The sequence below is a fragment of the Lissotriton helveticus genome, chromosome 3_2 (genome assembly GCF_964261635.1).
Source record: "Lissotriton helveticus chromosome 3_2, aLisHel1.1, whole genome shotgun sequence".
Lineage (NCBI taxonomy): Eukaryota > Metazoa > Chordata > Amphibia > Caudata > Salamandridae > Lissotriton > Lissotriton helveticus.
This window is the reverse complement of record NC_136062.1, coordinates 122,734,307-122,759,904: the sequence shown is the minus strand read 5'-3', so window position 1 is coordinate 122,759,904 and position 25,598 is coordinate 122,734,307. Positions and strand designations below refer to the sequence as shown.

The window sequence follows — 25,598 nt, the reverse complement described above, 5'->3', positions numbered from 1 at the left end:
TTCAAAATACCTCAATGTATTCTATAATATCCAAAGGGTCAATAAGAATGAGAAATAATAAAGGATAAGACCAAATAAAAACAGAAAAAGTTAAACAAATCATTAATAATCAGATGCAATATAATTAATGTAATAAGTTCTAAGTGTGACGTGAAAACAGTGCTCAAAACTTTATGCAAAACGGTGCAGGAAGTAAAAGGTGATCACAGTAAAAACAATGGGCCTCTTAAGCCGTTTAATTGTTTTTATTGTGATCACCTTTTATTATCTGCGGCGGACAAAATAGAACCCACTGTTCCGCAATGCCTATGTTGCTCTTTTGCTCCGCACATGCTAAAAGACATAGGTAATCAAAAATTAAAAAGTTATCTTTCCTAAAATATATTTCAAAATGGTCAAAATTTTACCATGTGAACAGGCCACGTTCGACTATCAGCCTTGTTTTCATCATTAATGCAATACGAAATGGTGGCCATGAGGATAGCTAATTTCTGCGGTTACATTCCTGGAATTGTAATATAGCATGTTGTTTTTCAGTTATTGCTCATTAAACATACAGTTCAAGGCCAGACACCTGCAAAATGAGGGAAACGCACACTAAATGTCTAAAATATGTCTCAAGCGAGCAGGTTTACAGTACATATGCAGGGTGAAGATTTATTACCAAAGTTAGGTGGCAAACTCCAGCAAAATTTAGAGGACACCAAGCTGCACATAAAGACTACCAACAGTAATGCCATTGACACACTAAAATGAGTCCATTGCACAAGTCATCCATGGATGTTTTCAGCCTTCCTGAAATCAAACCCAGCTGAAACTATATTCCCTCTTCTCCACCATTGCAATCGCCTCTGGATCTAAACGAGGTTACTTCGGTTGCATGGCACAATACTAAAGTCAAGGTATAATCCATTACATTGTCAAGATGAGTATATATTTACTATTCTAAACTTTAAATCAACTCACACCTAATGAAGTGGTTTGGTTGATGTAGTGTATGTGATATTACGGTCATGTGATATACCGCGTATAGAGCCTATTAGGGGTAATAACATCTACCGTGCATAATAAATCTATGAGTTCCACTTCAGAATTTGATATAGCAGAGCGAGCTTGCCGTGTTTACCAAAAAAGATGTGCACCACAAGCAAAATTAACACATAGCAGACTCTTACCATTGCTAGAGGTTTGAAACCCATCAGAAGAAACACATTTGAAAGAGTTAGACATTCCCAAAGTCAGGGAAGCTTACGTCATGAAACAAGCATTCCATATCCCTGCTCGACAACATATACATTACTGCTCTGAGGTTTGAATAACCCACACACTGTTCCATTGTGAGATACACTGTAAGACCTTTACATTTTTGTTTTATGAGGAAACTTGATGATAGGAAGAGCACCTACCTTTTAAACGCAGGCATGTGTTAGTCTTTGATTTTACACTCTGCCATTTCCCAACATGCACATTTCTTCTGTCACTTATTCGTGTGGGTGGTCAGTATTACTTTTTTTTTATAACCCAGTTAATTAGTTGGACAGTTAAGAAAACTAATGTACAAAAAGACATGAGTTTTGTCCAGGATCACAAATGGTCATGGACTTAGATTAGAAATATGAACTCCTGGTTCCACAGCTAAAAACATGGCTACTAGAAAAGACCATATTCCAATTATTTCTACCTAACTAACAAAGGCAGAAAGGTGTGTTTGCTTTGTCACATTGCCTCAATTTTTCATTGGGGGAAGATCAGGAATATAACTGTACCAGATATGAAAATAAAACGTGCAACATTTTGTAGTCTGTGTCAACAGAAGTCATTTGACATCATAATCTACTCTGTCAAATACACAGCTAACATTGTGCACCATTTTAAAAGCACTGATGCTTTACTTGGCATGCAATTATTTAACTACTGGCATCTCTATATTAGAGATGAAGATATCTTCTATTTTTGAAAACTATGTAATTGTAAAAAATACATTTACCTAATACTACCTGTGCAGAAATATCACGAGAGAGAAACTTCAAAAAGAAGCCACATGAACAAACCTTATAATAAGATGCTGCAAAAATTCCTTTACCAAAATGTCTTTAATCCCCAAAATCAATTCTACTACATGTCTATCCATAGATGCTAGAAACTAACATTAACCTAACACTACTCTCGCTAGGACCCTTGCTGTAACACTTAACACCAACTTTATCTCTTTCGTTAACCTTTCGCCTAGTATATTTTAGCCTCTTCACCTAGCCTTAAACTGATCTAGAAATGTTTATGGTGAGTTGTACTACTAATTGAAGCAACGTAAAAGTATGTTCAGATTCCATTTAATGACAACTTCTTTTGCATAGGCAAATATTAGGTTGTCCTATTCTCTAGCATGTTAACCAATGTGTACATTTAAAACCCCTCTCTAGCGATTTCTTAATTTTGTAGAGCTTTTGTCAAACAAACTTGTGCTTACTTTAGAAAAAAACTTTTCACTCAAGCAATAACTGAAAGTAGCTTCAATCATTTTTGTACTTACTTGACAACCTGGTGTTGGAGCATCTCTAGAATACAGTGGAAACTGCCCTCTTTCTGTTTTCCCTGCAAGTCAAAGAGAAGTTATCAGACTTTTGTTAGTCTTACTGGAGTTTCTAACAAGTTAATAACTCCTCTAAACATCCATTCACTAAACAGAAAATTCAACTTTCAAAACAGCTGCTCTAAAAGCAATGTAACAACAATTGCTTTTCTGCATGATTTAATTTACGGGCAATGACTTTGCTTTATCAAATAACACAAGTTAAACGGCTTATGGAGACATTTTTACACTGAAATAGATCCTTCACACCTGTAGCTACAACGTTAGAAAACAGCTTAAATGCACATCATAAGTACTCAGATCTCAAAAGTGCAAACTAATATACAGCAGAGTTATTTTTTTAAACTTACTCCTTGCGGACATGAATAATGTGTCCTTAGTAAAATATTTATGGAAACCAATGTCCACCCCTATCCACAATTTAGGTAATAACATGCACCATCAGTATTCATGGAGTGGAGTTCCGTAAAAAGCCTTCGAAAATTTGTTGTCAAAGGGTAATCAGAGTGGCTAATATACCGGACAATACAGATCAAAAATTACAATAACTTATCATACAAGACCTAATAAAAGCAAGAACAAGCATAACTATACATTCCTGCATGTATATGTAGAGGGAGGTAAATAAATCTAAAATCGAACACACGTCAAGAGTAATATGCTAGTTATCACTTTATCACTATTGTTGAACATGGAAAGGGGACATGATTTATGAGAAAAAGCCTCGAGTGGGTCTTGAATTCCCTCCACTCCCTCAATGCTGGTAATAAAGAGCGAATTACTACTAACAGTTCTGCCTAAATGGTTTATACTATTTTACTTTTAGCATGTACCCAAACTTTAAAAAGAATATCTAGTCAGTAAAAGCACACAAGGGGTTAAGCAGATGGAAAAAAAATCTCAAAATTGGCCTCGTGTCAAAACACATTTATGTGATATCTTTGGAATATGGAACCTGCAAGGCATTAGACAATGCATTCTCATGTTCACTACACTGTACATTGGAAAACACTTCATTTGACCTGTGCGCTGTTGTAGTACACGTATGCATTTAATAATAATACGCTTGTTACAAATAAAATGTTTTAGCTACATTTATTTATTTTCAATTGCTTACAGGCAAAAGGGAAAGCAAATTCTATCTAAGAAAACCGCTTCATATCGACAAGATCACTTTATTGCCATAGTGCCTGTATCTCAAAGGACATGTATATGTGGTCAAACTGCACAGATGCACGCAAACCTCTCAATAGCGGTATACAACACGCTGTCACTGAGTAAATGCAATCTACTGCCTTTTTATTTTTAAAGAAAGTAATAGTGAGTCAGCCGCATTCTTTCCCGCACAAGCCAATACTTTTAAAAAATATAACACACAGCATCTACTCAATGACAGTAAAAGGCAGACGTGCTAAATGTTCTAAGCTAGGTGCTCATTTAAAAATACTTTCACATTAAGCAGTTCAAAGCTCAATAATCCTTTAACGCCTGCACCAAATTCATGGGATTTTCAAAAGGCCAAAATGGTATAGGATTTGTTTATCTGAGTACTAGCAGCCTGTCCCGATGTTGTCCGGGAGCAAAAGGCTGCCTCAGGGCCCCCGCCCGCCCAACGTGCATTGAAATCAGTTGCTTACTTATAGAGAGTGGCCAGAGAAGTGCTATTTACTGATCTTTGGCAGAATAGTACAAATGAATATGGCAGCAGAGGTAGTGTGGGCCTCAATTTGAGCTATGTGATACATATTGATGTTAATACCATGCAAGATGTCAACCTGAGGGTGTTCGCCGTCTTAGAAATGTGCAATAAATCCTAAATGTAAGTGCCCATCCTGAGGTAACGGGTTTTTAGGAACCCGTTTGGTGCCAGGGGATAACACCCGAAGACCTCTGAGTTCTCCCTGTTCCGGACCACAGAAACACAGAGTCTTCTAGTCGCAGTCAGAGATCAAGTTTTATTGGCAGCTACCAAGTAACAGGTGTCCTAGAAGCACGACAAACACGGGTCATGTGTTCTCAGGAGACTGTTCGTTTTTACAGAACCAGCCTTCTCCTTATATACAAAAATAATAGCTGCAAGCAAGAATTCTTGAGTTTATGATATGGCTATATACATATTTCTACGATAATACAAAAGAGCGAAGTCATGTAGGCAAGCCCGTATTTTAGATGTCCAATTCGTGATAGATTACCTAGCCAGGCCCGGAACTCCCATCAGATATCGGTGAAGCCCCAATAAAAGAAGGCACCTCCTAGTCATAAAACTGGCCATAAACAGGGAGCGTGGACAGGTGTGTATGTGTGTAGAAAACATGATCTGTATGCGGTGAATGGTTTGTGGTATGTTGTGCATTGATGCTATCGGGTTTGGCCACTGGGCGAGGAGCTGCCCAAACAGGTTTGGCTGGAGGCAAGGGAGTCAGTTGGGACAGGTCAGGGGGGGAGTCAGGGAAGGTGGACGTGTCCTTTTAGATCAAGCTCGACCTTTAATTGACTTATCATGAGGGCAAGACACAAGATGGATACCGTTTACAAAATGGAGTCTGAGGGGTCGGGACGGAAACTACGATTCAGGGGTGTTAGCATGCCTCGATCATGACGCAAATGCATAGGAATGATGTCCTAATCATTATCAGTTCGTCGACACCAAATTCGTCATGGTACGTTGATGTTTCGGGACACGGGTATTGGACCTCGATACCGGGACAACGGTAGGGTCCAGAATTTCAGAACCACAGACCCTCCTTTTGCCCTCATATAAGGCAATAATTCATGTTAATCCGAGTCTAAATCTGTATGAAGGAATTCGTGGAGATGCTGTTGTAGCATCATTCTGTTGCTCAGTTCGTCCCTTGACACAGGCTTCCGTACACATGAGGTAGCACAGAGGCCACATAGTGCAGGAGCGCACTGTACACACAGGCAGAACATAAACAGAAGTGCTAAGATCATCCCAATGAAGATCAGTGTTTTCCATCCCCAGGTAGCGATCAGTTCCCAGAACCACCCTTGTAAGGACCAGTCCCCTTTTTCTACGTGAAGGGAACCAGATATCTTGTGTAGCTTAGAGATGGCCTGGTACACTGTCGGTGCGTTATCAGGGATGAAAATGCAACAACTGGATTGGATCACTCTACACACACCACCACGATCGGCGAGTATGATATCTAGGGCAATTTGGTTCTGAAGAGTCATAAGTCGATCCGACTGAAGTTCGGTCGTCAAATTGCCATAGGCCCCCAAAATGGCAGAAAACCCTTTGCGAAGTCAGCGAATTCCTGACCCGCGGTGTCGTCTTTACTCACGACCCCTCTAGCTGTCCTTGTCCGATGGTAATCTGCTCTGGCCGTGTAGGTGGGAGGCAGCAGAAACGAGATAAAGCATGTACCTGAGAAGTCAGGGGGCAACCAGGTGTAAGCTTGGTCATGGCAGACGAAATACGTGCCTTTGGCTGCTAATAGTATAGGGGAAGTTCGGGAAGCGAACACATAGGTTTCCGTGCATATACTCTTTCCTAATTGTGCTTTGGGATCCCTGCCGATGCCTTGTAAACATAAGTGACCTCGGTTGGGTACTACCCAAACTGGGCGGGATTTCTTTGCTGTCTGGCTCTTACTCAGGTAAACCCCATATTTAGTTACGTTCCAACGAGTGTACGGAGTGAGTTCATCTTTGGGAATCGTTAGATATGTGTCGAACTCTCTACTCATATTTCTTATCCCTGCTACTAGTGCCTTGTTACTGGTTTCACTCTCAGTAGAACGGGTCGGGTATGGTTCTAGGGCGAATAGGAACATTGTCTGGAAAGCCCACAGAGAACCATAATAACTGAAAGGCAGGATGAAGTATGGGATACCCTTATCCGTTGTGTGTGGCATGAGTCCACATATTTCGATGTGTTCATTATAGACTGGTGTTGGTGTAGAAGTTGAATGAATGAGTTATTTACAAATTCGAGTCTTCTGGCAGACTCGTGTTCAGGTAGAGGGTGAAAGTAGTGTGGAGAGATAGTAGGAGGAGGCTGTGGCCGGGTGTCATTTGAAAAAGTAACTTGGAATACGAATAGAGTATAACCAGTCAAAAACATCGTTATGCTACACAACATTAAAATACATGTTATCAAAAACCTTCTTTTGGCCAGTACAGTGCATAGTTGTCTTTCAATGTTCGTGAGTCTGGTAGGTCTCTTTACCCTAGGAAACTCCATCCTCTAGTTGCTGCCCGCGGTGGTAGGTTGGTTCTGCCAGGGAGTGCGCTCTGTTCAGTCCGGGGTAACTCCCTTGTGTTGTAAATAAAACAACGGTATTATTAAGCATTAGCTGAAGCCATAATGCATCAGTCCAAATATCTAGTATAGGGATTCCATTTTGTATTTCGAGTCCGCCATTTTCATGCCCTACATTGCCATGTGCTCAATGTTCTGATTGTCCTACCTCTCTGCCAGTTACACTGTGGATTCTACCTAGCAACAGTTATTATTAGTCCTTCTTGAGAGTGTAGCGCATGCTCAGCAGAAGTAACAGTTGTTCCTTATTAGCATAGCCCTCCCATGTTCTAGAAATACTGTTAGCTCCACCCACTGATATATTTGGAAATGTCCTTACGTGGTTGTAACCTCTGTCTAAGCTGTAAACTGAACCCCTTCCACTGTGTATAAAAGGGGCCATGTGCTTGTATTCAGTGTGCTACTCTGTACAATGCTGTAGAAGTGTTGTGGAGGTTGTATCACCACCTTTAAAGGTTTATTAAACTATGTTTTTGTATTTCCAGTTTCCTTGCCAACTTCATTTGAAAGTCTAAGGACTTTGTACACAGAAGGGCGGACCCTTTCGGTACCTTTGGGCCTTGCTGAGGCCTGAACTCATCAATTGGCGCCCGTCACGTGGGGCTCATCGGCGACTCGGAGGCTCGAAGGACTGGTCGTGACGAAGGAATGGAACTCTGCCGGGGAAGTGATCACTGCCAGCGGCGTCTTTAGTCCTGGCATCCTGAGGTATTTCTTCCTTCCTTCCGATCTGACCATCTGGGTGGCGCCGGTCCTCGACTGAGACCTCTTCTGTCGGTTTGCCGTGGATAAGCTGTTTGAGCAAATTGTGGAACTTGGCAAGTGGAATCTGGACGCTCGTGCTTGGTAAGGACCATTGTATGGTAATTACTGTGAGTGTTTATGGTAGCCAGTGATTAGCAAGGCAGTTTTAGGATACGCTTGCTGTGGCTTATGGATATGGATATGGATATGTTTGGATGATCTATCATATTAGGATTATGAATATGGGTATATATGCGTTGCAACACATATAGGCAGGCAATGTGGAGATTTTTCTCCAACATATGGTTGTGAGCGGCGCAACGATTAAGTGCCATTTTTCTGTATAAATATTGCGTATTTCGCACTATTTCTAGCATGCCTGTTTTTAGCGCACTACGTAAGTGGTGCTGCTGTGGAAACCGGTTAAGTCTTGAAGAATCGCAGCCGGCTCCCCCAGAAGGGACGCCGAATAGGGACATGTATATTAAGTTTGGTCTTTCCCCTATAATGTACAGCACATTGTGGAGGAAGTATACCAAGAAGGATCCTGAGTTGAGATGGCCTTTGTATGGTTCGTTTGATGTGCGCAAAATTGAGTATGTGGAACAGTGCCTGTGTAAGCGCCGAGCGAGACAAGACATGTTTGAGAGTGTGCGAATGTGGGTGAAAGAAGTACGTGAGCGTGAGAAACGTGAACATGCGCTGATTGAGAAAGAGCAGAGGAAGAATGTGCGTGAGAAGGCGCAAGAAATGAGACAACGTGAACAAAAAGATGCGGAAGAAAAACGGGAAAAGGAACGTAGATTGCAGATATCTGGCCAATATCCTATTAGACGGCCTCTTTATCCTGTCCTTAATAATTCTGATGATGATTTTTCATTACTAGATCGTTCTCCGCCTCCGTATGCTGGCCCGTCTGCTCCGAAAGGGGAAGATGAGGATTCTGGATCATTTAAAGATAAGGTAGACACGCGGTCTAAGTTAACATCTGATCGTATGGCGGAGCTCCGACAAATTTCTTATCGTATTCTTAAGGGTACAATTTCTCTTGCTGAAATATTGTTGTCTCTTGACAAATGGCCGGACAGGGAAAAAATTTATTTTCTTGAAACCTTTTCTGATGAAGTAGTCGGGGCTTTTCGAAAATATTCTCCTGTTCTTGAACCTGATGACATAATACAAGATAAGAAAGAATTGCGTAAAGGTCTCTTTTCTCCTTCCCAGGTAGCTGATGCAGTTCGACGGTTATTCGTATTGCGGGATGAGGCGTCTCGGTTACGAGAAGAAAAAAGACGGCGGACGACAAAGAGACGGGTTTGAGTGGCGACGGGAAACAATCACCTATCTTTTCTTCAGATAAGGTTGATATTGTGCATGTTAAACCTATGCGAGAGGCAGCGCCTTTGTATGTTCCTCCTAAAGGAGCGGGTACTAGTTCAGATAAAGATTCAGCTGATGCCCGAGGGTATTTTATCTATAATTGGGTATATACTCCTTGGAATAGAGCGGATGTTATGGCCTTAAAGAAAGCGTTACCTGACCCACGGAAAAATCCTGCTGCCTTTTATGAAGAAGTTGAGGGGGCTTTGAATTCTTGTACTATGACATTAGCTGACATTGATTTATTCTTTGGTCTTATATTACCCCCTGACATGTGGAGATCAGTACGGAAAATTGATGATTTAGTGACGTTTAAAGCTAAATGGGAAGACATTGAGGAGGAGGACAGAGCTAGGAAACCTGCGCAGAAACCACCCCAGCTCATTCTAGACCTCCCTGCTGCCATTTTGATTAAATTGAAGACGATTATCCCCCCTAAAAAGATTGACTGGACTATGTTAGCATCTTGCAAGCAAAAGACAGATGAATCAGTTTCTGACTTTTTTACGCGATTTGAAGAAACTTTTCACGATTTCAGTGGTCAGTCTCTGACGGATGACACGGGTCGACATCTGTTTGTAGACAAATATGTTTCGAATTTATTACCGGGAGTAGCAGCTCGGTTGAAAGCGAGTGAAAGCTCCTGGACGACTTCGACTCCGGCATCCCTCCTGACAATGGCTCAGTATTACGAGCGTCAGGAATTAGAAGCAAAAAGTAATGAAGATAAGAAATCTAAGGATTTAAAAACAAAAGTTATGTTAGCACAAGTGTATGGACCACCCCAGAGAGGAAATAATAGAGGTGGTCGGGGTTTTTATGATTCTACATATAACCGCACAGACTTGGCTAAAGATCAATGTGCATATTGTAAACAACGAGGCCACTGGGCCAATGAGTGTCCTTTAGCGCGAGAGCACAGGGCTATGGGACGGGGTAGAGGTTTTGGAAGAAATCGTGGGGGTTTCTCTGGACCACGAGGTAACCTAAATGACAGGGCTAGATTCGAATCTAGGGAGCAACAACAAGGAGGGTCTAATACCTTTGATAGACGAAATCAGTATCAGATGTCTGACTATGTGCACCCCGAAAGTCATGATTCCCAATATGCATAGGATTGCGTAGGATGGGGGGAGGAATCAGTTGAAGTGCCAGTAGATCAGAGGGGTCCTTATGTTACAGCACATGTTTTGGGTTCTACTGATCAGTTTCTGGTTGATACAGGGGCTACTCGTAGCGCTTTGTCTAAACACTTGGTTCCGAGGGCTCCCCTGTCTGGCTTAACGATCACATCTATAGGGTTCGATGGAACACCTTCTCTTAGCCCATTATCCCAACCCCTTGCATTTCATGTCGACAAATTTACAGCACCATGTCCATTCTTGCTTTCCTCAAACACGCCTGACAACATTGTGGGTCTAGACATGCTGAAACATTTTAGAGCCACAATCCGCTGCTCCCCTGAAGGAGTACGCGTGATTTTAAATGACAATTACCCTGCAAAAGAGAGAGTGTGTATGGTCGCTGAAAGTGCTGCATTAGCCTCTTTACCTCACACGTTGTGGGCTACTTCAGACACTGATGTGGGACAGATGGTCATTCCTCCGGTTCGCATTAGTGTAAAGGAGGGAGCTGTGTTGCCACGCCTGCCTCAATATAGGATTTCACAGGAGGGTGAGGAAGCGCTCATACAGATTGTGCAGGATCTCATTCGAGTGGGGGTGGTGGAAGAAGTCCCATACAATGTTTGTAACAGTCCTATTTTACCAATCTTGAAGAAAGACACCGATACTAGGGTATATCGATTTATTATTGATTTGAGGGAGGTGAACAAGATAGTGGTGCCCCAATACCCTGTTGTTTCTGACATTACGACACTTCTTACCTTGGTCCCACCAACAGCGACAACGTTCTCGGTTGTCGACCTGAAGAATGCCTTCTTTTCGATCCCTATTCACCCTGATAGCCGTTACCTTTTCGGCTTCACTTTGAATAATCGATCGTATAGATTTTGTAGAATTCCACAGGGCTATACTGAGAGCCCTAGTATCTACAGTCAGGCATTGAAAAGACAGTTGGATTCCTTTGTCTTGCTTGAGGGGGTAGTGCTTATTCAATATGTCGACGATATTTTGTTGGCTGCTGACACCCCTGAGCAATGTGAGACGTGTACGTTGTCCTTGCTTTCCTTTTTGGCTTCTCACAATCATAAGGTATCTAAGAAGAAATTGCAATTCTGTAGACCTAAGGTGACCTACCTAGGCCACCTTTTGTCTAAGGAGGGGCGTGCACTTACATCAGATCGTATCCAAGCCATCCTGGACACACCAACACCTTCTACACAGAAAGATGTTCGAGCATTTTTGGGTCTTACGTCCTTTTGTAGGCAGTGGATACTGGGGTTTTCACATATAGTCAAACCACTGTTAGCGCTATTGACAAAAGACACTCCAATTCCCCTTCCTTGGACAGATGAATGTGAAAACGCTATCCAACAGTTACGTCAGGCCCTTTGTTCAGCACCAGTGTTAGGCACTCCTGATTACACGAAACTTTTCACATTATATGTACACGAGAGAGATGGATGTGCGTCATCTGTGTTAGTACAGATGCACGGGGACAGGCAGCGTCCGTGTGCATACTTCTCAGCATTGCTCGATCCTGTTGCTCGGGCATTGCCGGGGTGTTTTCGTTCGGTCGCAGCGACAGCTGTGTCAATACGTCAGAGTGAGGGAATAGTGTTATCTCACAAGCTGTTAGTGTTGGTTCCCCATGCTGTTGACGCCCTTTTGAATCAAACAAAGACGCAGCATTTAACAAGTGCCCGTCTGACCGGATATGAACTAACGTTGCTGGCTCCCCATATCACATTGAGGAGATGTGCTACGTTAAATCCAGCAACATTAATACCATTCCTGACGACTCAGCCTGAGGCACAAGAAGCACATGATTGTATTTTTGTGACTGAGGAACAGACAAAGGGTCGTATCGATCTCCAGGATACGCCTTTCTCAGATGTAGATGGAGAATTATGGGTGGATGGCTCCTGCCTGAAGCTACCGGATGGTACGACTTCTGCAGCATATGCCATCACTACTTTGTATACTATCGTGGAAACAGCACGCATACCACAGAAATCAGCCCAGGCAGCAGAGCTGATAGCATTGACACGAGCATGAGCTTAGTGCAGAGTTGTGTGTGAATATTTATACAGATAGCCGCTATGCTTTCGGAGTAGCGCACGATTTTGGCCTGCTCTGGAAGGAAAGAGGTTTTCTGACATCACATGGAACACAAATTATGTATGGAGAATTGGTGCACAATCTTTTGACTGCCCGGACATTTCCTAAAAAGATAGCTATAGTGAAATGCAGTGCACATAAGAAAGTTATTGACAAAGTAGGGCAAGGAAATGCTTTCGCTGACCAAGTAGCACGAGAAACTGCAATGAGACCTGACTCCACTTCAATGTATGTTGTGAAGTCACAAGCAGAACGATGGCATGATGCTAGGAAAGAAGTGAGGGAAATACAGAGAGTTGCTTCTGATAAAGAACGAGAGAAATGGTCTGAAAATGGAGAACTGGATGATGAAGGTTGTTGGCGCAACAAACAAATGGATAGGTGGAAGTTGCCCACAGCTTTTGTCCAACCTATGGTTCAAATGGCACATGGGCTAGCACATGTTGGAGCCTCAGCGATTGTGAAATTGCTTGCGCAAGTTTGGGAGCATCCAGAGATTGCTAGCACGGCCAAGAGAGTGGTACAGACCTGTATGATCTGTCTTAAATACAACCCAGGGAAAGGAACACGGACTCCAGCAGGAGGATTTGAAATACCTACTGCACCTTTTGAAGTCCTGCAAATGGACTATATCCAACTTGAACGCTGTAATAATCTAAAGTACGTCTTGGTGGTGGTGTGTGCTTTCAGTAAATGGATTGAAGCCTACCCTACTAAGGACAATACTGCAATGACTACAGCAAAGGTGCTACTGAAGGAGTTCTTCCCTAGGTATGGTGTTTGTAGACTATTATGGAGTGATAACGGGCCTCATTTTATAGCAGACGTTATCAAGTACGTTCTGAGAGGTCTGGGGATAAAACAGAAGTTTCATGCAGTATTCCATCCACAGTCGGCTGGCTTGGTGGAACGCTACAATGGAACACTGAAGCTTAAACTAGCAAAGATCCAGGCTTCCACTTCTCTGACTTGGCCCGACGCTTTGCCCTTGGCATTGTTGTCAATAAGATCAGTACCACACTCCCGAACCGGCCTTACACCGTATGAAGTGGTGTTTGGTCGTCCCATGAATATTTGGGGAGTGCCCAAACCAAGTTCCGTATATGATGTACCTTGTGTATTGATGAATGACTATCTGGCACAATTAACTGATAACTTGGTTTCTATTCATCAACAGGTTCGAGAAGCACTCCCTGACCGGTCCACAGGTGAGGGTCATAGTCTCCGACCCGGTGACTTCGTCCTCATCAAGGCGTTTGAGAGGACGAGTGGCCTGGAGCCCCGATGGTGCGGTCCCGAGCAGGTTCTGCTCGCAACAAGAACGGCCGTCCGAGTGACCAACCGGAAGAACTGGATTCACTCCCTTCATTGTCGTAGAGTGCAACCCGGATTGGTGGAGCCTGCCGTGTTGACTGACCATCGAGAAATCCTGACTACAGAGAAAGGCCCTGCTGTGGTACCTGATGAGCAAGAGGAGTTCTTCCCGGACCCGACGACTTCTGGAGTAAGAAAATACAACCTTCGACCCAGGAAGAAGTTTGCTGCTGTTTAGACTGCTGTCAGAACGGCCTCTCGGTTGGTGCAACGGAGAGCCGATGAGGCAAGGGGGGGGATCCGCCTTGCATTAGAGTAGTGACACCCGTCTTGGCCCGTTGGTGAAGAAAACAACAGCCGCCTTGGGGGAAGAGTTCTGACAGCCTTTTTTTAGTTTCAGGAAGATTTGCGAGACATTTGTTCAACATGGAGAGAAAGAAAGTGATCTGCGCCTTTGGATTTATTGCTAGTGTGGCAGTTGTTGCCATTATCACGTGGTTTGTTGAGGATGTAATTCCTGCCCGTGATCTATATGTGGTTTCTACACCGGTGCCAGAGGAGCATTTCTTTTATACGCTCCCCTATCAGGAATCAAAACACCGCTTGTCCTTTGTAAATAACACCTTCATTCAGATGCTACATCATACCCACACTGCTACAAATGAAACAAATTGCTGGATATGTGGTATGATGCCAGCGCACCAGAAGAAGGGGGGAACACCGTTTATACCTCTCCCTTTCTCTCATAATGGTTCTTGTCGTGCCTGGTATACTCTTCTATTTGCCACAAGAAAGCCTGCTGTTGGAAGATTACTTTTTAGACTAAACAAGGAATGTCACCAGAATAAAGAAGGCTATCCACAAGCCAATGGAACTATATGGGAGTGGGAAGAATATCGTCCAGACAATGAGTCTATTCCCTACATTTTTACGAACACTAGAGACACTGTCGAAAGTGAAAAATTTGTGATCTCAGTTGCACAAGCACAAGCGGACTTATGCGTACAAAGTGTTGGGTACATCCCTGTAGGTGTTAGTGATTGTATTAAAGTCTTAAATATAGATGGTCTGAATAATAGCACATTTTTAGCATCCCATAATACATATTTTGTATGCGGTAATAGAGGATATTATCGATTACCAGCTGGCTGGTCAGGAGTATGCTATGTATCGTTTTTATTACCACCAGTGTTTTTAGCACCTGCCACTTATCATAAAAACTTGAAATTGTTGAATAATGCCACTGTGAATAGATACAAACGTACTTTATCTATTGATGATGTGGACCAGACCGACACTAGTTTGCAGCAATATGTAGATTTTAACTTAGGTTTATTCTTCTTTGTTGGAGCTGCCCTAAACAGTAGAAAGATAAGAAGATTAACTAGAGTTGTAGAGGCAGTGACCAACCAAACTGCTGCAGCACTAGGAAACGTAACTGAAGAGTTGCAAATTACTAGAATTGTTGCCCTGCAAAACAGAATGGTGTTAGATGTCATATTAGCAGAAAAGGGAGGAGCTTGTAGACTTATTGGAAGTAGCTGTTGTGTCTTCATCCCAGACAACTCGCCTTCTGTTTATAATGCCATAAATAAACTGCACAAAATAGCTGCTGACATACATGTAGATAATGGTACATGGACCTTCTCTAGTTGGTTTTGGACCTTATTTACTACATGGGGTTGGAAGATCCTCACTGGTCTTTGTATAATAGTAGCAATTCTTTTCACTTGCTGTATGTGTATTCACTGTGGTCCTATGATATGTTCTCTTTGCATTACCTCTTGTATACCCAATAAGAAAGCTGTTTCCGAAGCTGCTTATCAAAAGAGTCTAACTAAAGAGATTTCTAACATTATGAGCATTGACATTCAAGATGAGTATGATGACTACCCTATGAAATGGAATGGCTTCAGCTAACGCTGAAAGGGTCATCTGTTGTAAATAAAACAACGGTATTATTAAGCATTAGCTGAAGCCATAATGCATCAGTCCAAATATCTAGTATAGGGATTCCATTTTGTATTTCGAGTCCGCCATTTTCATGCCCTACATTGCCATGTGCTCAATGTTCTGATTGTCCTACCTCTCTGCCAGTTACACTGTGGATTCTACCTAGCAACAGTTATTATTAGTCCTTCTTGAGAGTGTAGCGCATGCTCAGCAGAAGTAACAGTTGTTCCTTATTAGCATAGCCCTCCCATGTTCTAGAAATACTGTTAGCTCCACCCACTGATATATTTGGAAATGTCCTTACGCGGTTGTAACCTCTGTCTAAGCTGTAAACTGAACCCCTTCCACTGTGTATAAAAGGGGCCATGTGCTTGTATTCAGTGTGCTACTCTGTACAATGCTGTAGAAGTGTTGTGGAGGTTGTATCACCACCTTTAAAGGTTTATTAAACTATGTTTTTGTATTTCCAGTTTCCTTGCCAACTTCATTTGAAAGTCTAAGGACTTTGTACACAGAAGGGCGGACCCTTTCGGTACCTTTGGGCCTTGCTGAGGCCTGAACTCATCACTTGGACCAACCAGAACCGTTGACCTAAACGTCCCCAGCTGCACTCCCCAGACTTCAACCGCGACCCTAGCAGCAGAACCGGATGGCGGTTTGAAAATCAAAAATGAGCAAGTTTCCTGAGAGTGAGAGAGCTGAAAAATCAAAAATAGTTCTTGGGGGAAGGGAAATCACATTAGTTTGTTTTTTATTAGTCTCTTTGTCTCGACCTTAGATATTGTTGTTTCCCATGTACGGTGTGGTCTTCAAACAATGTCTTAGGTTCTGAAGTGTCCAACTGCATTGACGGTGGCACAAATCCTTGTAAAATATGATCACTCTCCTTTTCGGTACCAGTTTCTTTTAAACGTGCATCACTGAAAGGGATGAAGCGAGGTATGGATTCTGTCTCGGAGTCGGCAATTCCTTCGTTGACCCACCGGTCGTATGGAAGGGGCAGAGGGACCCGTTTACAATGGGTCCCGTGCACCCAGTTCTTTTTGCCTTCCACCCGAACAGCTGATCTCGTGGAAAGAAGTACCAGGTAAGGTCCGGTCCACCTCGGCTGGCCGTTGTTTGTGCGCTGGAAATTCCGCACCAAGACCCACGTGCAGGTTGCGATGGAGTGACCTGGATCGTCAGAGGCTGGCGGAGAGGAACTGTGAACCTGTTGGTGTAAAACACGCAATTTAGTTGTCAATTCGCACAAATAGTCAAGCAGTACGGGGTGCTCTATTTCGCTGAGTTTGTTTGGCCTTGGCACGCCCCAGACGTTGGCTGGGCGGCCAAACACTATCTCATGGGGGCTAAGTCCTAACCTGGAATGGACTGTCATTCTGGTTGACAAGAGTGCTAGGGGCAAGGCGTCAGGCCATTTAAGACCTGTACAGGCTTGGATCTTGGCTAATTTGAGCTTTAAAGTGCCATTGTAGCACTCTACTAATCCAGCTGATTGGGGGTGATTCGCAGAGTGAAACTTTTGTTGTATGCCTAAACACTCACACACTCTTCATCACGCGTCCTACGAATTCACTTCCATTATCACTCCAGACGATTCTAGGCATGCCAAATCTCGGGAAGAACTCTTTGACAAGGGCTTTGGCAGTTGACAAGGCAGTATTGTCCTTAAGGGGGTACGCTTCCACCCACCTGGAGAAAGCGCAAACAACCACGAGCACATACTTCAGATTGTTGCATCTCTCCATGTGAATGAAATCGAGCTGCAAAACCTCGAACGGATACGTTGGAGGCGCAAAATGACCAGCTGGAGTTGGGGTTCCCCTACCGGGATTGTACTTCAAACACACCATACAATTTCTGACCACATTCTCTGCATATTTCGGGATATTGGTGTTTTGCCATACTGGGGCCAATACTTTATAGATTCCTTTCGAACTGATGTGCGCAAATCCATGAGCCATTGTTACTACTGCAAGTACATAGGCGTTAGGTAATAGCCATCGCTGGTGTTCTGACAATTCGACCCAACAACCATTCGCATCTAACCTACCCTTACTTTCTCTCCATTCATTCACCTCTTTCTCAGTTGCCTCGGCTTGTATAGATTTCACGCTTTCGATGGTGTCCTCACACATTCCCACATCAGTAATCCATCTAGCGGGACCTACAACATACATCCGACTCATTGTGTTCCTTGCAGTCTCTTTCGCAACCTCGTCTGCAAATGCATTCCCGCGGCCAACATCATCCTGAATCTTTTTGTGTGCACTGCATTTTACAATGGCAACTTGTAGTGGCAAGGTCAGTGACTCGAGGAATTCATTAACTAACTGACCATGTTGTATCTTTGCACCATGTGACGTAAGAAACCCACGTTCACGCCACAATCTCCCAAAACTGTGAGCCACACCAAAGGCGTATTGGCTGTCAGTGTACACATTCACTCGCTTTCCTTTCGCTAACACACATGATCTGGTAAGCGCAATTAGCTCTGCAGCTTGGGCAGAATTATGGGAAATGCGCGCGGTCTCTATAATGGTGTGTAATGTCGTTACGGCATATGCTGCAGTCGTATCACCATTCGGCAGCTTGAAACATGAACCATCAACCCATAAAGTATCGTTGCATTCAGGAAGGGGAGTGTCCTGTAAGTCTACTCTCCCTTTTGTCTCTTCTTCTGTCCTAAAACAGCAGTCATGGTTATCAATCTTGTCTGTTTCTGTCGGAATGGGTAATAACGTTGCGGGATTCAGTGTATCGCACCTTTTTATGTGGATGTGACTTGCTAGCAGTGTAAGTTCGTAACTGGATAGTCGAGCGCTAGTAAGGTGTTGTGTCTTCGTCCTGTTTAGTAAAATGTCTACTGCATGCGGAACCATAACGATCAGAGTATTATTCATGACTAATCCAGCGGATTGTCGGATGCAGACAGCTGCTGCGGCGGTAGCCCTCAGACAACTTGGTAGGGCTTTAGCCACAGGGTCTAGAGTTGCCGAAAAATACGCGCATGGGCGCTGTCTGTCCCCAAAATGTTGTGTTAAAACTGATAATGCACAACCTTCCTTCTCATGGACATATAATGTAAAAGGCTTACTGTAGTTGGGGTTTCCCAACACAGGAGCCGAACATAATGCATCACGCAACTCGTGGAAACTCGTCTGGCAATCTTCAGACCAAGGCATAGGATTTGGCGTGTCTTTGCAGAGTAGTGCCAGCAAGGGTTTAGCTAGTAGTGAGAAATTCGGTATCCATTGTCTACAGTACGATGTAATGCCCAAGAAGGCTCGAACCTCTCTCTGTGTCCTTGGGGCACTCAGTTCTGCAATTGCCTGTATTCTTTCTGGTGTCAGTCTCCTTCCCTCCTTCGACAAGATGTGACCTAAGTAGGTTACTTCTTGTCGGCAAAATTGTAGTTTGGAGAGAGAGACTTTGTGCTTCATGTCACATAAGTTACGTAATAATGATAACGTAGCTTTCTTGCAAATCTCTTCAGTGTCTGCAGCGATCAGCAGATCGTCTACGTACTGAATCAGAGTTGAACCATTCGGTAGAACAATCGTGTCTAGTTGTGTTTTCAGGGCCTGACTGAATATTGATGGGCTTTCGCAGTAGCCTTGAGGAGCGCACTTGAAGCGGAAACTTCGTCCTTCTAAATTGAATCCGAAAATATCTCTACTCTCCTCAGCAATCGGGATGCTGAAGAAAGCGTTCTTCAGGTCAATCACCGAGAACCAATTTGCTGAAGCTGGAACCATCGTCAATAAAGCAGTAATGTCGGGGACAACTGGAAACTGTGGGATAACTATCTTGTTCACTTCTCTGAGGTCGATCACGAACCTAGACTCAGGCGGTTGTAAAGGATCAGTACGCTTTAAGACGGGCAGAACTGGACTGTTACAAACATTTCCTGTCATTTCTTCGATGACGTCCTTATCAATCAGGTCATAAACAATCGTCAATAACGCCTTTTCACATTCGCTAGATATTTTGTATTGGGGAATACGTGGCAACCTAACGTTGGCTTTCAATGTTATGACATACGGTGCTATCTCCAAACGACCTACATCATTAGAACCGTTTGCCCAGAGTATATCAGGAAGTGATGACAATTCAGTCGGAATATTGTCCTTTGACAAATACATTGGAGAAATGACTTTCTTACCTAAAGTAAGTTGTACTCCCAAGGGGGAACAGTACAAAGTCGCATATAACCTTTTTAGCAAATCCAAGCCTAACAAATTTTCACCGCAACCTGTTGTAAGAATGAGGGGTGCTTCTAATTCGCATGGGCCAATAGAAAGAGATACAGGACTGTGGATCGGGTTTCTAACAGGGGCGCCAGAGAAACCTACTGAAACATTCATTTCGCCAGACAAAGGTGCGCCAGGAAGTTTCGAGTGCATGATAGAACTTTTGTAGCACCAGTATCCAGCAGAAATGGCTCTGACACTCCTGAGGTAATTACCTTGACATAAGGTCCATTCTGATCTACTGGAACTGAAACAACTCCCTCTCTTTGTCCATGGCTGTCCTAGCAATCGTTACCCTCATTTTCGTGTTCTGTGTAATAGTCGTCAGCATAGTACTGAGCTGACCTGGACGACGCGTTATTCTGTTGGTCAAAGCTGTTCATCGAATTCTGAGGCGGAAAAGAAGTTGTATTTTGCGTGAAATTTCCACGGCCCCTACCTCTAGGGGCATGTTGAACACCTCTTCCCCTTACACCTGAAGCACCGCTCAAACGTCGCGCAAGAGCCGGACAATTACCTTTAAAGTGACCCTCTTCCTTGCAATACGCACATTGATTCGGGCCATAAGCAATACGCTGATGGGAAAACTCGTTTCCTTGCGCGTTTCTCGAATACTGCTGTTGTGGTTGATAATTGGGCTGACTAGCCGTGCGAGGCGGATAGGCTTGCTGGAGAAGAACTTTAGTTTTTAAATCTTTTGTCTTTTTGTCGACTTTATCTAGCTCGTCTTTGCGCCTATTTTCATAGTACTGGGCTGTAGCTAAAATTTGAGCTGACGTAGAGACAGCCCAAGCACTCTCTGAATCTTTCAGTTTATTACACAGTTCAGGGATTACATTATGTACGAATTTGTCTACAAACAATCTTTGGCCACCCTCGGTAGCCATATCCTGACCACTATGATCGGTGAAAGTCTCCTCAAATCTTGTGAAAAAGTCAGACACATTCTCATCTTTCTTCTGCTTGCACGCAGATAGCTTGTCCCAGTTTACGCATACTTCAGGCATTATCGTTTTCATGTACGCGATAATTCTACCGGGAAGTTCAGCTATTAACGGCTCAGGTTTAGAACCACCAATTTGTCTAGCATCTATAGCGGCAATGTTCGCCCACGAGTCACCTAGTTCTTGGTCATGGTTCGTATGACGTATTTTGCTCCATAGAGGATGTGGAACAACGTTCCCAAACAACATGTCTATATCCGCTAAATTCATTATACATGAGCTTGCAGTTTGCGATAACTCCTTATAATACCCAGTCGGGTTTTTACGAGGATCAGGCAGTGTCTGTTTGAGTGCTAAGACATCGGATCTTTTCCAGGGGACATGTACCCATACACGCTGGAAATGAGGCAGAATCGGTGGATTCGCATTCGCATCACCTTCCCTCCAAACCGGAGGAACCTCTCTCATGGGGTACTGTCTCGCTCTTTTCCCGCCTGGTGCATCGTCTTCGTGACATGATCTAGAGACGTTTCCCTTACTCCTATAAGAGAGCAATAACTATCGCTTTCTCAACATCTGCACCTATAATCATACCTTCATAGAACTTAAAGCGTGTACGCCATAGTTCGTTCATTGTGTATTTGGGATCATTTGTCTTCACATCTTCGCCCAGATATACACACATTTCTTCGAATACGTATCTCTGAGTGGGTGCATTACATTGACGGAAAACTTCCATAACAGACTGAACATCATATCTAACAGTATCCGTAATCCATTTACGGGCTAGTTCATTCAGCACTTTTCTTTCCTCGTAATCAGGCAGTTGACTACGTAACTGTCTATGTTCTGTTTTAGGGGTCGTTTTAGGCGACCCGAAGAAAGGTGAAAGCAGACCAGTGACGGTACCTGTCACTCTTTGTCTAATAGAGGGAGAACCTTGCGGAGGGGCAAATGCATCAGAAAAAACAGGCTGAGGCAAAGAAGAAGTAGAGGCAATAGCAGAGGAAGTTGAAGTAGTAGCAGACGTAGTATCATAGACAATAGCTGGAGCTATAGGCAAAGTCGTAGAAGTAGATGGAGTAGGTAGCAAAGATGGCGGCCTTTGAGAAGGCTGCGCCGGAGAAGTAGGAACCAGCTGAAGAGTAGCTGGCGTGTGTGCAAGAGCGGTGTTTCGTGCGCCGGGGCGCAGTATAGTAAAATGCTTTGGCGTTGTAGTAGCGTCTAACGCATACGGTGGAGGTGAGCTTAATAAGTGGGACATTAATGGATCTTTCTCCGATCTCTCCTCTTGACCTTGTCCCTTATTTGGTAACATCGGGTAGCATTTATCTACTGCTAGTTTCTTGCTCCTAAGTATTTGTTCGCTTTCTTGCTCTTCCTCGTTATCCCTGTATGCAACGGCAGCTTGCACCATTGACATACCTCTTTTATTCTTTTTTGCTAATTTTATTTCTTTCTGTTTGGCTTCTTTGCGCCATAAGCGGAAAGAGTCAAACATCGCCGGCCGGGCTTTTCTCTTGAATAATTTGACCTCTAGGTTATCTAATATTTCTGAGTCGAAACTACCATATTGGGGCCATTTTAAAACACCATCCTTGCGGGTGTATTTTATCCACACTTCATTATATGTGATAGGACGTACGCCGTGCTTTACATAGAGCTCATATGTTGGAGTTCCAATCGGAGGAACCGGACAGGAATCCTCTAATCGGGAGTCCTTACTATAACCAAGACAAAACAAGTTTCCAAGTCTGCTAAAACCAGGCATCTTTGCTCACTAGTCTAGCTTCAAACTTCAAAGGATTATCTGTTACGATATTTCTCGTGAATACACAAGTCCTTCGGCTTTGGGGCTTGCAAGTACCAAATCAAAGCGTATCTCAAGGATACCAAAAACTAAGGACAAACTAAGGACTGGGAGACGCTCCACTTATACTTAGCTGAAGTATTTGAAGATCGGTGACGTCGCTAGAAGACCCGTCTATCGTTTCGCTCTACCAAGGATCACTCGGTCCAAAACAAGGGGATAGTCAGGGCAGCAGTCCTTCGTAGCCGTCGGGACGCGGGGAACCTCGCAGCAAAGACCTTCGGAACCACGTCGACATACAGGGGTCGCTGAAGTGGCTGGCCGTCCTCTGGAATTTTCACACGAAGCTCCTCACGAACATCTGGCTTGGACCGTCGCCGCTTGATACCGCCCTGAGTTGGGCGCCAACTGAGGTAATGGGTTTTTAGGAACCCGTTTGGTGCCAGGGGATAACACCCGAAGACCTCTGAGTTCTCCCTGTTCCGGACCACAGAAACACGGAGTCTTCTAGTCGCAGTCAGAGATCAAGTTTTATTGGCAGCTACCAAGTAACAGGTGTCCTAGAAGCACGACAAACACGGGTCATGTGTTCTCAGGAGACTGTTCGTTTTTACAGAACCAGCCTTCTCCTTATATACAAAAATAATAGCTGCAAGCAAGAATTCTTGAGTTTATGATATGGCTATATACATATTTCTACAATAATACAAAAGAGCGAAGTCATGTAGGCAAGCCCGTATTTTAGATGTCCAATTCATGATAGATTACCTAGCCAGGCCCGGAACTCCCATCAGATATCGGTGAAGTCCCAATAAAAGAAGGCACCTCCTAGTCATAAAACTGGCCATAAACAGGGAGCGTGGACAGGTGTGTATGTGTGTAGAAAACATGATCTGTATGCGGTGAATGGTTTGTGGTATGTTGTGCATTGATGCGATCGGGTTTGGCCACTGGGCGAGGAGCTGCCCAAACAGGTTTGGCTGGAGGCAAGGGAGTCAGTTGGGACAGGTCAGGGGGGAGTCAGGGAAGGTGGACGTGTCCTTTTAGATCAAGCTCGACCTTTAATTGACTTATCATGAGGGCAAGACACAAGATGGATACCGTTTACAAAATGGAGTCTGAGGGATCGGGACGGAAACTACGATTCAGGGGTGTTAGCATGCCTCGATCATGGTGCAAATGCATAGGAATGATGTCCTAATCATTATCGGTTCGTCGACACCAAATTCGTCATGGTACGTTGATGTTTCGGGACACGGGTATTGGACCTCGATACCGGGACAACGGTAGGGTCCAGAATTTCAGAACCACAATCTCTGCTTATGCTCTCGAGTGCAGTTTTTTGTTTTGGCCCCCTGCCTGCCCCGACGTTAAGGCTGCTACAGTGTGCAATAAATCTTAAATGTAAGTGCCCATCTCTGCTTATGCTCTCGAGTGCTTTTTTTTGTTTTGCGTGTGATAAGTTGCCAGATAATTGTGATCCCTGAGCTGTGTGAACAACATAAACAAAGTTCTTCAGGGCCCCCGCCCTCCCCGACGTTAAGGCTGCTTCCGTGTCCCCGACCGCCCGGACGTTAAGGCTGCTTCAGGGCCCCCGCCTGCCCCGACGTTAGGGCTGCTTCAGGGCCCCCGCCCTCCCCGAAGTTGTCATTGGGTCCCCCGGAGCGCACCCGCGGGTGCTTGACCTACCTCCTCCGCCGCCACACCTCCCCGCGCTCACGTCCGTCGCTCTTCCTCTACGCTGCTCCTCCCCTTGCTCCTGATGTCAGAACGCACGTCGCGGCCGGCGCTACTTGCAAGGGACTACTTTTTTTGTATATTTTATTTTTTAAACAACGTATATTTGTTTTTTTTATATAGCCTATGTCCATCTGCTTGCCCTGACGTTTTCAAAGATGTATTTGGTGTTTGGATTGGTGGTGTAGTTTTCGAGTTTACCTGGCTCAAAGGACATAGTTCTCTCTTCATAATAGTAGTATAGATATAGATGTACCATGTGCTAATGCGAGTATACACATGAATAGGGTGTGATGTGGCATACTTAGTGATTTTTGCTTGGGGCAGCAACACCCTTGGGTAGCAGGCCCATCTTCAGTCTACACACAGGTTGTTACTAGGGTTTAACTAACTTTCCACCAGGCAGAATTCTCAGTTATAAAGATATTTTCATTAGTGAGACATCTTAACTTTAATCTCTTCCTATCAATTTACTTACTTAAGACGATTAATGGTCAAAGACAAGCAAACTGTATATATTTAACAGAAGATGAAAATCAGAAGCAATAATAACAAAAAATAGGCTAAGAAGTGCACGTGATAAACTCCATTAAGAAAATCTAAGTCAGGCACGTTAAAAACAAATAGAGTGTGTAATATATATGTCTTTATATAATATTATTCCCATGTTTGGCCGTCATAGACTATTTTTGCGTTTGGATGGAAAGGGAATGGGAAGCAGAAACAAAAGTAATTACTACAAAATGAACCGAATGGTCTTTGAAACGACATTAAAAATGAAGAAAATAATTTACAACCTATTTTCAATTTGCATGGCAAATTCCATTTGACAAATGTTAATGAAAAACTTATCTCATGCCAGCTCCTATGAGACAGGATGAGTTGTAGAGGTTACCAAATTACAGTTCTATTTGATGTAAATACAGCCCATAATGGACTAATAAAACCGATATACAGTAGGACACTGCACAAATGATTTCAATTAACCTTGCACAAAAATGTATCTTTTATATCACATGGAAAGTATGAAAAATAAAATAAATTAGTAGAGGCTCTTATAAAATGTACGAAATAAACTTTCTTTCCAAAGAGCAATTCCAAGTGTTCAATAATAAAATAATTATAAATTTCATCGAAATATTAAGAAACAGCTTTAAAAACCTACAGAATTACCAATTTTTTTCAACTGAAAATCCATTCAGTGTTTTCTTATTTCCCATTTAAAATTAACAAGCTCTCACAGAAAACATTTAGGTCACACTGGATAGTCAATTAAGAGAAGGCGAGTTTATTCCTACTGCAAATAACGTCACTACAGACAAGAGCTGCCTTTCTTGCAACACCTA

The 25,598-nt window shown here is 43.4% G+C and overlaps 1 protein-coding gene across 19 annotated transcripts in view; it reads right to left on the bottom strand.

Moving 5' to 3' along the window:
• TCF12 (transcription factor 12) overlaps positions 1-25,598 on the bottom strand; it is a 797,238-nt gene that overhangs the window by 349,639 nt on the left and 422,001 nt on the right. For all 19 annotated transcript variants that reach the window (XM_078684888.1, XM_078684896.1, XM_078684889.1 and 16 more), the window contains exon 6: positions 2,531-2,592. In XM_078684888.1, coding sequence (XP_078541014.1) covers positions 2,531-2,592 — 62 coding nt within the window. The remainder of the gene's footprint in view (positions 1-2,530; positions 2,593-25,598) is intronic.